Source organism: Rousettus aegyptiacus, unplaced genomic scaffold, assembly GCF_014176215.1.
Source record: "Rousettus aegyptiacus isolate mRouAeg1 unplaced genomic scaffold, mRouAeg1.p scaffold_m13_p_1, whole genome shotgun sequence".
NCBI lineage: Eukaryota > Metazoa > Chordata > Mammalia > Chiroptera > Pteropodidae > Rousettus > Rousettus aegyptiacus.
The window spans coordinates 156,404,361-156,419,512 of record NW_023416284.1 but is presented as its reverse complement, the minus strand read 5'-3'; the positions used below and the strand labels follow the sequence as shown (position 1 = coordinate 156,419,512).

At 37.4% G+C, this 15,152-nt stretch overlaps 1 protein-coding gene across 9 annotated transcripts in view; it reads right to left on the bottom strand.

The window, feature by feature from the left end:
* Positions 1 to 15,152, bottom strand: part of NCOA7 (nuclear receptor coactivator 7) — a 122,888-nt gene that overhangs the window by 40,475 nt on the left and 67,261 nt on the right. For 6 of the 9 annotated variants that reach the window (XM_016161327.2, XM_016161324.2, XM_016161329.2 and 3 more), the window contains 5 exons: positions 13,169 to 13,248; positions 9,882 to 9,989; positions 5,933 to 6,046; positions 5,224 to 5,349; positions 3,538 to 3,722 (listed from right to left, as the gene is read on the bottom strand). In XM_016161327.2, the coding sequence (XP_016016813.2) occupies positions 3,538 to 3,722; positions 5,224 to 5,349; positions 5,933 to 6,046; positions 9,882 to 9,989; positions 13,169 to 13,248 (613 nt within the window). The remainder of the gene's footprint in view (positions 1 to 3,537; positions 3,723 to 5,223; positions 5,350 to 5,932; positions 6,047 to 9,881; positions 9,990 to 13,168; positions 13,249 to 15,152) is intronic. The other 3 variants (XM_016161331.2, XM_016161334.2, XM_016161332.2) reach the window with 2 other exon arrangements.

The window sequence follows — 15,152 nt, the reverse complement described above, 5'->3', positions numbered from 1 at the left end:
TAGAAAAGGAAATCAAATAAGCTCTTACATATAATACTTAGTTTAAATTTCTTAACTGAGGTTAAATTTCTTAACTTTTCATTTTATAACAATATTTCACTTTATGGCAATGAGCAATTGGTTTATCGGCTGAAACATACCATCCTGTGCTGCAGTCAATTATTTTTCCTTAATAATGAATGCTTACTAACCAGATCAGAGCTACACAAAAATACTGATTAAACATGTTTGCAAAAGTTTACAATAATTGGTCAAAAAGCCTACATTTTAAATTATGACTGGAAATATCTAGAGTTATCCATATTTTCACTTACCTTAGTGTCTATACTGGGTTAAAACACAGAGGTATAAAAACCCTTTCTAAAAATAATATTTTCATATTTCAGAAATAATTTTACTTTTTAAAAAGGCAAGTTATATGCAGGTAAGACTTTATTATTCTGGTTTTGAAATAATTATGACGATAAAGCCACAAAGTACCAAGAAGTTCTCAAATTACAAGACTATCTCCCCACTTATCTTACAAAGCACTTGCATGGAACATCTATGCTTTTTCCAATAGAAAATAAAAGGCAACATAATTGTTAGGCTCTGATAAATGCTCTAAAAGGGCTCTTTAATTCACAATTCATTTCAATTCAATGAGCATTCACTGAGCCCCTAAATGTCATAGGCTAAAAAACAGCTGTGACAGTGTCTGTTCTGCAGGAACCTACACACACGAAAAAGTGATGCCTGACACTAGCGTGCATGAGATGTTAGAGATGCTTCAATCCTAGACAAGCGAGTGTAATAATAAATAAATCAGTATAATTTCCATTTCAGGACCCAAAATTTAATTTGGCATATTAAAGGTTATAGAAGTCCTGCAATGAAGAAACCCAGCTCTTCACGTACTTGGTTAATAAGCAAAACTTTCTTCCGTTAATATCCAACCCCTTTCTCATCTCTTCCTTATCTACCTAGCTTGATCCCCACAACACTCTAACCAGCTTCCTGTACTACTTTCTTCTCCACCCCTCCTTTCTTGTTCTTCTGCCTAATCCATGCCGAGATTAATTTCGTCAACTGCCCTTTCTGCACTGCAGCTGCCAAGCACTGCTGGGGCAAAGTACACAGTGGTGTCAACGGCTCTGCTGCTGCTTAATGTTTTCGAGACTGAGCCAGGCACCTAATGATGATCAATAATCCTTTCAGTTGTTCCCTTCCCATTTCTGTGGCAGCTGAAGTAACAAAATGTCCTACACAGAAAATACAAAGCAGGAAGGTGAGGATAGAGAGACTTCACACACACACACACACACACACACACACACACACACACACACAATTTGCAAACTGCAGCTAGATAATTTGTATTTCTTGTTTTACCATACGGCTTTCAGTAATAATAAAATTTTAAGCTGTTTTAAACTTTTAAACAATTGATGGCATTCTGAAGTCAATACTAAGTTCATTTCGCACTGATTCCATTCACATAACCTATTTTGCTCATTGATGCACATATTGCTCATTAGATTGGAAGTCATTATATACCTGCATCCATGGCAGGCATCAGTGCATGACTGCGAAATAATTTTAACATATTAGGAGCCAATTCTTAACTCTTCTCTCTCCTTAGCTATGGCTGAGCCCTGTATCCTGGATCATTAAACACAATCTCGCTATGAGAGAAATCTTTCTGTAAAAATGTACCTTCCCTTTCTATTATTAAAAAGGATACTTAACAACCTAAACTGAAGATGTCTAATAGATTTACTCCATTAGAAGTTATCATTGGGCAAGAAATGCCCTTATCTGCTTGGCTGTCCATTTCCAAACTCAACTATATCTTTATCTATTCTTTTCTTCTTCCCTCTGGGCATGGGGAACACGATGTTCATTCCCTTTTTCCAAAACCAACTCCTCATTTCCTTTTCTCTGCCTGCATCTATGACCCAAGGCAGTTGAATACTCCCTCAAGTGGTTCTCATGGAATGCTGTGTGGACTTTTATGCATACAATGACATTTAATGACAACTTCTGTCCACCTGCCTATTGTATCCAGTAGACTGCAGGCTCTTTAGGGCAGGGGCCAAGACCCACTCATCTTCATATCCTGCCTTATACAAGAGGTATGAACTAAGATGCATTTGAAGTCACAATCTGCATAAATAACTAGATTCCCACAAAACAGTGAACAGAGTTCAAATACAAATTAAAGGTTCAAATAATAACAGCCTACACTTATTAGGCATCAGACTGTTTCCTAAGAGTTTTGGTATATCAATACACTTAGTTTTTACAAGTGCCCTATATAAGCTAAAGAATACTATTAATTCCATTTTACAATGAGAAAACTGAACCTTGAGATTGAGTAACTCATGCAGGCCATAAACTTTAAGTGGCAGAGCCAAGGTGACCCAGGAAGTATGGCTCCTGACCTAAAGACCAAGCAGGACTGCCTCCGAAACTTGTCATTTGGATACTTCTAATAGAATTTAGAAACTACCTCAGTGCCCATGCTCTGATAGTAGCTTCAGTGTCTTGGAGCTGGGTAAGGACTGAGTGGATCAGATGCAAAGGACTTGAAGAGTCCAGGGGAACATGCTGACGTAAACCCCTAAGGACTTTGTGTTTGGGTTAATGCCCTAAGTATCTTCCCTATGTTTCATGAGTCCCAAGGACCAGTTTCCATTTACACAGTTAAGACCTACCACGTTGCCCCTACCTTCCTTCACTAAAGGTTTCTCAAGATTTTTACTGCTAGCATACACGCAGAAACAGACACACTGACGAAGCGACAGTATGCATCAGATTATCCCTATAAGTGAATCGATTCCCTGAGCTTTCTTAACCCTCTTTCTTTTCCTGGGGAGCTTCCTTCTCTTTTATACAAAAAAATAAAATAAAAATAAAACTCCCAAAAAACGAACTGCACAAGCCGAAGAACACCTCAGTTTTATAAGGCAAAAAAAAAAAAAAAAAATCAGGACTAAAGCACTATTCATTTACATTTCAGAGACAAAACAAACCAGCATTACTCCCTCTTCCCACCACGTAAGGCAGCCTGGCCTACTACATGGGCCATGGCCTCCGCTGCATCCACTCGAATCTCTCTGCAGGGTATGAGTTGGGTGGACTGCCGACCTGAGAATCTGGATAAAGACCATAATTCTGCTTAACAATTATGCTGAGAGGAGAACGTTATGACTGGTAATCAGACTAAAGTTCTTTCAGAGAAACTTCATTTCTTCTTTCATAAATTCATTAAGAATATCCATTTCATTTCAGAAAAATAAACCAAACGAATAGCATTTCTACATGCTGGCTTGTTTGCTTTTCTCTTTTCATTTTTATATGTCCAACTCTTTCCTATCATTGACTTTGTCTTTCCATTTCCTCTCATTTTTCTATTCTTTTCAATTCAGTGTACAAATCTCCCACCTTCAAATTCACCTCTACACAATCTCTTGCTCCTGCCAATGCCCTCGCTTTTTAATTGCATTTAATTCTCCAAGACCGCTTTTTTTTCTGATAAACAAAAATGTCTCTTACGATGGCAAGGCATCTTTGATCTTCATGTGGGAAATGTCATTGTAGAGGGCAATGGAAACCACCTCTTCCATGGGGCAAATGAGGCCGTACTCTTCACACCCATTTTCAATGACCAGGGGGTCAGACTTGTGAGGGTCAAACATGATGTTGTTAGGCGTGACAATCATGACGCCTCCGACCACACCCTGCAGGAAAAAATGGGCAGGACAAAATCAACTACAAGCAGAAATGCAACCACCACAGCTCTTATGAACTCTTGTTGCTTTTCCATTGACTTTGGAGAACCATAGTATCTTTCATGATAACCACATCCCCTTTAAGAGGGCTGGAAAAACAGGCTGAAGAAATACAATGTTGGATACTGTGTCACAAGGCAGAGAGAACAGCCTGGCCTCACTGTGGCAATCAACTGAGCCTGCTCCTGGCACAGTGGCTGCTACTACACATTGTGGTGAGATCTTGGGTTACATATGTATGTCTCTTATTCCTTAATTCCCTGTCTGTAAAATGAAAGAGGCTGTCCCAGGTGCTTTCTCCATCAAGAACTGGGTTCTTTACGATTCACTCGGCACGTATTCACTACGTGTCCAAACAGGTACAGTACTGTGCTGAGGGGGCAGCTATCTTGGAGTCACGCTGCCAAAGAACAGTTATAATATTTCTAACATGTTTAGAATGCCACCCAGCAAAATTTGAACAAATAACATGAAATTTTTTGCAGCTAGAAATGAACATGCTGACCCATGTAAATTAAAAGCAAAAATCCAGCACTTTGGTGAGAACTTAAAAGTCTGAGGTTTGGTCAGTTTATATTATGTATGTTGATATATAATATATAATATAAAGGATATTATCTACCAGAAACAGTAGGATACAAATGGCTCCCATTAGGTAAATAATTTGTTCTGTACTCTTAATGACTTAAGTGATTGATCATCTTTTGTGAAAAGTTTTGCAACTCAGGCATCACTTACTCTTGGTTGCAAAAGTCATAAGTCCATATATAAATAATGTGTTTGCCTATCATTTAGAACCTGGCATGAAGTCTCTACTATGAACACTGGAATTCAATTTATATCAACATAACCCTTTCTTCAGAGGCTCATTAAAAGTTGGATTTGTTCTTTGTAAAAAACACTAACAACCAAAAAACTAAACACATTACAAAAAGACATTGTTAATACCAGCGTCTCCAGCAGCAAATGGATTGAGAACTTACCGTTTTCCAGGTTAGGTGCTAAGCTCTTTACATGAATTCTCTCTTTTAATTACCATACCCTACTAGTTAAATTTTATTATTGTTCCTATTTCACAGATAAGGAAAATGTAAGCTTAGGAAATTTAAATACCTTGCCATGGTCTCAGAACTAGTGGTTGTAGAATTGGAATTTAAATTCGGCGAGTCTGACTCCAGCATTCGCTGTTAAACACATACTAAACTGTCTCCCTAACAATTTATAGACCAAAAACTAAAAGATAAAATGATAAATCCAGGGTCACGAAGAATCCCTTAGTGAGCAAAGTGCCAGGTATTCAACAAGGGAAAACAAAATGGGCACTTGTGAGATCTCAAGCTGAAACTTTCAGGGGTAAGATATTTTAATGTAGTCCACTTTTGGTAATTTGGAACCTAGTTTAGTTTTCTATAGATTCCAAGAAAAAGAAACAAATTACATTGTCACATACCTTTCCATCGGTGAAGTAGCGACAATTCATTTTTAAAAATTTTACGACGCCTGGCTCATCTTCTTCAGAAGTGGATGATAAGACTCTTTCAATGGGTTTTATGGCCTTTCTTGCTAAGTCAGCATCCTTTAGAGAGTAAAAATTTCCAAAATCAAATAGAAGCATTTTTTCAATACAGATTATTTATATAAATGAAGCCACATAATTTCCCTGTAACCTGTCTCTAACTTGAACATAAAAAAGGCAAATATCTTCCATCATTTACAAATATCACATATCTAAGTATCCAAATCAAACTGAAAAAATTTTTAAAGTGGATATGTATTAATTCATAAAAATGGTGCATCAAATGTCCTAACTGACTCATAACCTAAATGAATATAACATAAATGAAAGAATTCATATTTGGCTCATGGATCAAATCTTTAGAAAAAGGAGTAAAAGTAGTAAAATAAATTATCAGTCTCATTGAGAGTTTAATTTCATGCTTTTAAGCAAATAAAGCATGTGTTTTTGTCTTTGAGATTTTAAGTGTGAACAGGTTTCTTTTGGATAAAATGCATTCTCTCAACTAATAATAAATTACTTAACTTCATCCCTTTAGGGGGGGAACTTCAGATGAACTCTTGTGAAAAAATAACATATAGACTTCTATAACACAATATGTTCTTGACAAATATGAACTTCAGTGCATGAAAGACATACATACAGGCAGTTTATCATATTCTGCATCTGATGATGAAGGAGAGACAGTAGCACCAGGACTGGATGATGATAACTTTAAGGTACTGGAAGGAAAGTTGGCATCTGGCACAAAAAGAACCTTAGAATCAGAAAGAAAAGCTAGGTGAGTGCCAAGAGTCAGGCAAATCACTAAGCAAAATGAAGAGCAGTTACTCTCTGCACAGATTCGTGTTAGGTGCATGACTAAGACTTAATTGGCTTTCACAGAACTCATAAGCAACTTGGGGTCTTCTAGACTAATCCATGAAACGATACTCAGCAATATGAATGTGTGCAGTGCAAAGGGTACCAAACACACTTGTAGACACTACAGAAACTCACAAAAGGGGAGAGCAACATGGGTATTTTGCACAGGCCATATGAAGCGGGTGGTGCCAATGAAGCCTTGAAAAGTACATAGCATTTGGATAGAGAGAAAAGAGCCTTCCAGGGAAGGGTACTAACGATATGAAGGAATAGAGGAGAGAGAAGCATGGCATGTTTCTAAACATAACTGTGCCAGGGAGAAATGAAACAAACCCAAACTTGGCCCTTGAGGGACAAACTATACAAGGTGATATCAATGATCTCAATACCTTCTCTTCCATCCCTATCTGGTTTATCCAAAAACAAAAATAAAAATACCCCAAAATTGTACAAAGTAGCCTCCTTCAACAAAATTTTCTGGTTCTAGAAATGTTATCATGATCCTGTAATTCTATTATGCTATCATGATCCTTTTAATGAGACATGCTACATTTTGGCATATATCAAATACAGTCTTAAAGTGATGACTTCTAATGTTTTAAAGCAGAATTCAGAGCTAACCATATAATAGCTGTTCAATATTGTTATTCATTGTCTCCCACCCCTCCAGTCCTACCTCTGTTTTAACTTATTTAAATCTCTCTTCAATCCAGAAAAAAATTGAGGCAACAACAAAGGACACATTAAGATAAAAGTGGGAATATCAACATCAGGGAGAAATAAAATAAGGACTGATTACTGTTGAAAATCTGTGCTCCAAAATTACACTCATTCAGAGGTGGGCCAAAAACCTGGCTCTGAAGCATCGAAAAGTCTAGAGACAGATTTTAGTTCAGTAAGCTCCTATGTAACCTCCTTTGAAAATCACCTTCAACATATGTGGTCCCTCACTCGCCCAGCCACACCAGTATTCTTTCCTACCTCAAGGCGACCATCAACTCAGTCTCTAGAAAGGTGAGTGTCAAATATTCTGAAACCAGAGCAGATGAAACCAGTTTTGACTTCTCAGATCTACTGATATGAGAGGGATACCTATCTCTCCAAGCACCAAGACAGACTACTTAAAAATCCTCAAAAGCAAAATATCATCTACGGTTTTCGAAAGCCCCTCAATCACTTTCACTCTTCTCAATTCTTTATCTTTGACAGCCAAATCAAGAACATAGCCAGGTCTTGGGATTACTAATGGCACATAACTGTTAAGTTATATGAGGGCTGGCAGTGCAACAAAGACTAGAAGGATATCTGAAATGATGCAGACCAACCCCTAATTTCGGAGATTAGGAAATCAAAGTCCAAAAAAGAAAGTTACTTGCCCAAGTCAAATAGCTACTCCAAGGCCAAAAGAAACAAAGCTTTGGAAGCACCTATTTCTGGCATTTTTAGCCTCACAGTAGGCACATTTATACAGACAGTCATGCCTCCTGCTGGCTACTGGACCTTAATCCAGTACCGATAAATTACTTCATTTAGGACTTATGAAAAAAATAAGAAATCACCCTAAATTATTTTACTAAGTTCTAGTAACTACAATCTTCAGATTTGAATTAGTAAATACATGTGCCTAGGTTCTCTGCTATCCATCAGTTCCACAATGAAAAGGGTTCCTGGATCCAGTTCAACATGAAGGGCAGGGCTCCCCTTACACTAACAAACAATCTCAGACACGAGCAGGGTATCCAAGAATTCAACTCAATTCTGACACTATCCCAAGATAGCATCAGATTCCACAGGTTAAAGGTTTAGTCCTATAAGACTGTTCCCCCACACCCCCCCCCACACACACACTTCAGACACCAGCCTCAAGTCCAGGCTCTCCCCTGTGCTTCTGACCAAACAGCTAAAACTGGAGGTTCCAACGACATCCTCCAACTCTGAATTCCTACCCTCTTCAACTCACAATGCCAGTCACAAATCCAGGTTGTCACTTGTACTTCTGTCCAACGGGCTATAAATCAGAGGTTCTCACAGCCCTCTCCTTGGGTTCGATTAATTAGCTAGAATGACTCACAGAATTAAGAGAAACATGTTATTTAGCAGATCACTGGTTAATTATAAAAGGACTTGGGAACAGTTGCATGGAAGAGATGCATTGGGCAAGGTATGCGCAAAGGGTGTAGAGCTTCCATGGCCTTTCCAGGCTTGACACTCTCCCCAAATCTCCTTGTGTTCATCATCCTAAAGGCTCTCCTAAACCCCATCCTCTTGGGGCTTTATGGAGACTTCATTACATAGTCATGATTGACTATATCATTGGCTATTGGTGACTGATTCAATCTCTAGCACCTCTCTCCTCCCTGGAGGTGGGAAGGGGAACAACTAACTGACTGAAAGTTCCAACGCTCTAATATCTTGGTTGGATTTACTGGCAACTAGCTTCCACCCCTATTGCTTTTCAAAGTCGCCTCATTTGCATAACAAAAGACATCTTTACCACTCTCAACATTTGGGAAATTTCAAGAGTTTCAGGAGCTGTGAGCCAGAATTGTGGAGGAAGACCAAATATAAATGAGAAATATACTTGGTCATTCAATTACCAAAATGTACTTCTTTTAAATCACAATATTGCACACATTATGCAGCAGGATTATAAGAGGCCCCCCCCAAAAAAATTAAAATCTATTTATTAATTTTCCTAGAGATGAAAATTTACTAATTTTTAAAAAGTTTCAATTCATATTTCCCCTCAATTACCTGGGACTGGCAGTATCCTAATTTCTCCTTTTGACAAGGACATAAATACCAAAAGCACAATCGTACAAATTGGCCAACTATAGCCTGTTGGTTTCATGTGCTGCCCTTGAAAGAAATGCAGAGAACAATAACACCACTGCCTGAATGAAGTTATACTTAAAACTAGCAGTATCTATCCTGAAGGAATTAAATGTCACTGTAATATAGAGACGCAGGAAGCTGCTCTTAAAAGTAAACAATGAAACCAGAATGTGCTCATGGCAACCAAGCAACTCTATGAATGGGACTGAAAACGTGACCTCAGTTAAGATCTGCCAATGACTGTGTCATTTACATTTATTGGCTAAATGTAGTTTCCAGGTAAAAATAGAAGGGTATATTATCATGTAGAAGGTCTTAAAAATTATTTTGCTGGATTAACCTAGAGTGGTAATATTATACAAATTTGTCAATTTCATTCAGTTTAACAAATAAAATACTAAAATCCGAAAAGTAATTGTGTGGCCTTTTCTTGATGGTCCTGCTGAATGTCTCTGCCTATAGCTGAACTATTTTTGTGAAAATGATATCAAAACAAAAATTCTGCTTAATTTAAAATAGAATGATGGCAATAATGTACCCCAGAAGCATACTAAACTGAAACTTAGAATTCCAAATTAAACATTCTAGGAATATCTGTGTGATACTCTACTGAGAAATTCACATTATTTAACTTCTCTTGAGGCCCTAGGAAACATCTACAACATAAACAACTAAAGATAAGTAAACTTAATCATTTGCAAAGCACTCATCTCTGAACGATTCACAAATACGAGGATGCTTTCAGAATTATTGGATCTAAAGGACAGGAAAGACTGGACCAATGCGCATTATCACTGATGATAATCCTGTGGTACTAATAGTGATGCATTAAAAATGTCAATAAAAGATAAATGAAAAATTTCTAAAGTATTATTCAACAAGAAAATCATTACCTGGCCTGGAACAATAGTATGTGTGAAAAGTTTATTCAGTTCCACTAATTTATTGGGAGTGATGTTAAACTTCAGTGCTATGGAGTTTAGGGTGTCCTGGCTTCCAGCCTAGAATAATCCAACAAAGAAGATTCAATATATAAAGCAAAATGAAACAAAATTTCCTTTTGATAGACATTAATCTATTTGTGATATGAGTGAATAAAAAGTATTACATACATCTAGGTGTATTATGAAATAAAGTGAATACATTCTCAATTTTTTAAAAAAAAATATTTTAAGTGTTATTCATTTCTGGGCTTCTTTATTTTCAATTTCACTGCTCACTAATAGATTTCTAAACTTATTTTGGCACAGCTTAGGTATATGGCGTAGAGGTTCACATGACATAAAACTGTACGAAGAAATAAAACATACACGTAGTATCACCCAAAGAGGAAAATGGGACTATTTACTTTCTCTTTTTGCATTTTTCTGTCTACTTGCCTGTCTCTTCACTACACTATAGGCTACTGGAGGGTGGCATGTTAATGGTCATTTTCCCTCATAGTGCCTGACATATAGAAGGTCCTCAAATATTTGAGGAATGAATATAGTAAAAGACAGAGAATCTGAAAGAAATTCAGATTAGCTACCAGTAGTTATTTTACTGTAATTAAAATGACAATTTCCCATGGTCGGCCAAATAAGTTTTATGTATTTATAAAATTTGTGATATATGTCCCAGGTATATACTTTTCTTTTCTCTCTAATACAGAGGGACAAGGAATAAAGAAGGAAGTGAGAAGATGTGAAAATTCACAGTAAAAAAGCACTCCCCTCCCAAAAAAAAACAAAATCTGCTGCCTCTGGTCAGGTCAATACCCCAAGAGACTCCCTATCCAAGGTCACTGGATGGAACTTGTTGGTGGGAGCTCATGCTAGTGAATGTCACTGAAAAGTTGCCACTTAACGGCCCTGGGTCAAGACTGGTGGCTGTCTCTATAGACAGAACTGGCTCCACCAGGTGAGCCTTGAAGTAAGTGGAGATTTGAGGTAGCTGCAGGAGATTGTGGACTGGTGAAAGAGATATAGAATGAACCTCCTCAGTACCCTCAATATCAAAAACCCAGCTACATGAACTTTCTCGGCTAACTAACTTCATAAGTACAGGTTATACTAACATTACTTTAAACAATTTGGAGAACAGATTAGGATATAAATACATGTATTTTTTTAAAATCATTGAAAACAACAAAATATGCTCCAATCTCTACCCTGAACAAAATTATCTCTACTAAAAATAAAAAAGTGTTAAAATATGTATTTTTAATATTAGATATTTACATAATATTTTCAAATGCAAGGGTTTTCAAAATTTAGAATCAGTATGAGACAGATTTCTCAACACAGACTACTGCCGGACTGTTGGCTCTGAATTCAGATCCGACACTTGCTAGCTGTGTGACCTTGGGTCATGTGATTAACTTCTCTGGGTTTCGGTTTCTTCATCTATCAAATAGAGATAATTGTAATTTCTGCTTTACAGCAGTTAATTCACGGCAAGTGATTGATAAATTCACTTCATATTTTTTATGAAAAAACTTACAGAAGATACAGTGTATGGGGAGTTAAGGAAAGAAGAAAGTCAACCTGGACTTTGGACATAAGGGTAAGACATACATCCAGAACCAGGTCACAGACTTTGGGAGGGATTCTGGCATCATTAAATGTTTGAAACTAAATAGAATGCTTGAATATCTACAGCTCAGGAGCAATATAAGCAGTCTGGTAGGTGCTAGTATGGTTCTCTAAACACAAAGTTAGGAATCACCTTTTATTCCCAATGAAGTCCACAAAATAACTTACCAAGTAAAACTAATCTCTACAACATAAATTAAACAGGGAAGCATACTTGCTTTACCAATGTGACCACCTGTTTATAGGAATTTATTAGGGAGTCGATTTTTATTCTCACTGCATTGCTTAATATATGCTATGTGAAGCATCTAGCAAACAAAACCTCTCATTTCTTTGAAGGGGCCTGTGAATACTACTACTAAATGCATACACAGCTTTAGAATATTGTTATTAATGACAAGCACCACCACATTTTTTGAGTATCTACTATGAGGTAAGGCACTGTGCTGAGTGTTACGGAATCGACAACACTTTAAGAGACAATGGTAATGTGAGATATACAATCACCCCAAATCCTTTCTGTAAAGAACTAAGCCTATAGACCACAGATGTTTAGAGATGTTCACAGAGCACTGTGCATGAAATGGCTGTGCCCGGGCTCTTCCCTGTGACTCCACAGAGACTTGGAGAAGGTTTACTACTCCAAAAGAAACGTCGGGGAGGAACTGGGTCTTATTGCCTGCCTTATATAGAGACTGGCATGGCACATAAACAATCAGTGGAAAAGTATACACGAGGAGAACACAACCAGGCAATGGCAACAGCACTTAATTTCTTCTTAGAAGTCAGAGAACACTCCTCGACAATGTTATTTCAACGTGAATTAAAACAGATCTATGACTGAGTGGCCCACTTTGTGCCAGGCCTGGGATAAACAGACACAGCTCCCAGTTTCCAGGAGCTCATGGTGAAGTGAGAGAGATGAGCACATGCCACATAATGTGGAGATGCCGTAACGGACACAAGCAGAGCATTATTCGCCTACTGATTCAATAATGTGGAGGTCTACCCACTGCAAGCACCAGCAGTACAGTGGTGACCAGAAAGGGGTCTAGTCTCCCCATGAGTATATGAATTAAAGCAGAAGATAGACATTAAAATAATAACTCGAGTGAATCAATAATATTAAACTGAGATAAATTAAGTAAAGGAACACGATTCTGTGAGAGAATAGGAAAGATCTGGCCTAGACTTGCTTGATGGTCACAAAAGGTAAGAATGAACATGGAGAGTTATGGGAAGAAGATGAAAAGAGATAGGGTTCTGGCTTGTAGAAAAGTATGGATGATGGAGCTACTGCTTCCTGAAAAAAGACCACGCATATGGGTCTAAGTGGATATGTTGAGTAGGCAATTCAGAAAGCATGTCTGGGACCTAAAATTGGTTATCATTGGCATATTGCAGGTAATTCAAGTCACAGGTTTCCATGAGATTGCCCAGGGAGAAAACATGGAGGGAAGAGAAATGAACTAGAACAGATCTTAAGAAGCTTCATTACTTAATGGGTACACAAGAGGGATGCAGCCAAGGGGCAGGATGTGTCAGGGAGAAACGTTAGGTAAATTTAGTAATATTAAGAAACATTTAGACTTCCTATTTATACTTACAGTGTATTCCATAGTACCATGGGGCTTCTGAACCACCATCTTCTTCTCTTTTTTATCATGTGTTTTGTTTTGATTGTCATCTGAAGAATAAAATGTATTTCATGAATAATTTCACTTTCAGGAATTGAGGATAGGGTATTCTACCATATATTAAAACCCATTGTCAAGCTGACTAAAAAAAGACTCTAATAGAAGAACAGACCAAGGGCACAGATAGACAATACTCCTAAAAAAACATACCATTCATCGATGAACACTTGAATAAATAATTAATAACTATAATCAAATAGTACAAATAATGGTGAGGAAATGCTTAAGTTATTAAAGAAATAGTTTAAATGACAATGTCTAATGATAAAGTTAAAGCTAGTACAGTCATATGAATGATGTATAATGTAAATCAGTACACCTCTTTTAGAAAGAGATTTGTCAAAATGTAATACCATAAAAATGTTCATTCTTTGTCAGTAATCCTTAGGAATTTATACTAAGGAAAATTTCAAAAGCAGAACAATGCTATATATCACAGCATATAGTTACTGCAAATATTACTTATAATAATGAAAATTTGGAAATATATATGTCCAACAATGTATTAAGTTGCACCATTCATTTTTCTGTTTTATAGGTCAAAACTGGTCATCTTAATTTGGCAGCTGCATATGAATGAACCTAATTTTTATGGTTAAATACACCTAAATATAATCAACCAAGATATCGAAAACCAGAGAGATGTATTACATTGGATAAAAATTTAAGTGACATAAAGTATATAAAATTGAATTAACTATGAAAAGATACTCTAACTCATATGTGATCAGAAAAATGCAAATTAAGGTATAATTTTATACCCATTATCATGGCAAAAATCAGAAATATGGATGATTGTATATTTAAAGTAGATGCACACGAAACTACACATATTGTTCAAGGTCACATCCAAATAAAAGCCTATGCACACTCAATACAATGGAATGGTGTGGAGTGGGGAAAGAAGTGAGAGTGGGGATGAGGACACAAAGGAATTAATGAATAAGTAACAAGGAGCCCATTTTGACCATCGGTGGTGAAGCAAGAACTGAGAAGTGTGCATGATTAACTCAGGGCCCTAAACTGAGATCCTACAACTTCCCCACGCCCTGTGCCCCACACATAGGGGCACACAGGGGCAGCGTTATCATTTCATCTACATAACAGAGATGTACCGGCTGAGAACTGGAAGGTAACGGAAACATAAAAACAGTTAATTCACATGGAATTTATTTCCCTTTTAAGTATTTTTTTTATTATTTAAAATTAAAAACTAAGGGAAAAAAGTAATAGATGCTGCCATTAGTGCCCTTTATTAGTCATTTGCATGTTCAATCAGATCCATTCAGACAACTAAAGAGACCCTGAAAATCCCTCTAGACCAGGGGTCCCAAACCGGTATTTGTCACACCCATCTGTGGCCCATTAGGAACCGGGCCGCACAGCAGGAGCTGAGCAGTGGACCAGCATGAGTGAAGCTTTGACTATATTTGCAGCCACTCCCCAGGGCTAGCATTACCGCCTCAGCTTCACCTCAGATCATCAGGTATTAGATTCTCGTGGGAGCACCGGTCCCTGGTACCAGAAAGTTTGGGGATCGCTGCTCTAGACGATAAAAAAATGACCTCCCTACTTTCAGGTAGCCACATCTAAACGACTTCAGGAAGATGAGACTACTGTCTGTGTTTAGATTTCCAGATCTCCAGATTCTGTAGATCAGGAAATTCTACAGACTATTTAAAGACGCAATCATGGTATTTTACAAACCTTATGATCTAAATGTTGCTCATTAATATCTCAGCTCCATTCTCTTCGTCCCACATTCCTGCTCCTCTCATTGTTACCATAAACAACTGTCACTTTCAGTCCTCTTTCTTTCATAGCAGTCTCCTCACATCCTTTTGTATGTGCTTCCTATTTCTAGAGCCTAAGCTTTCTCCCATCTGTGGCAGCT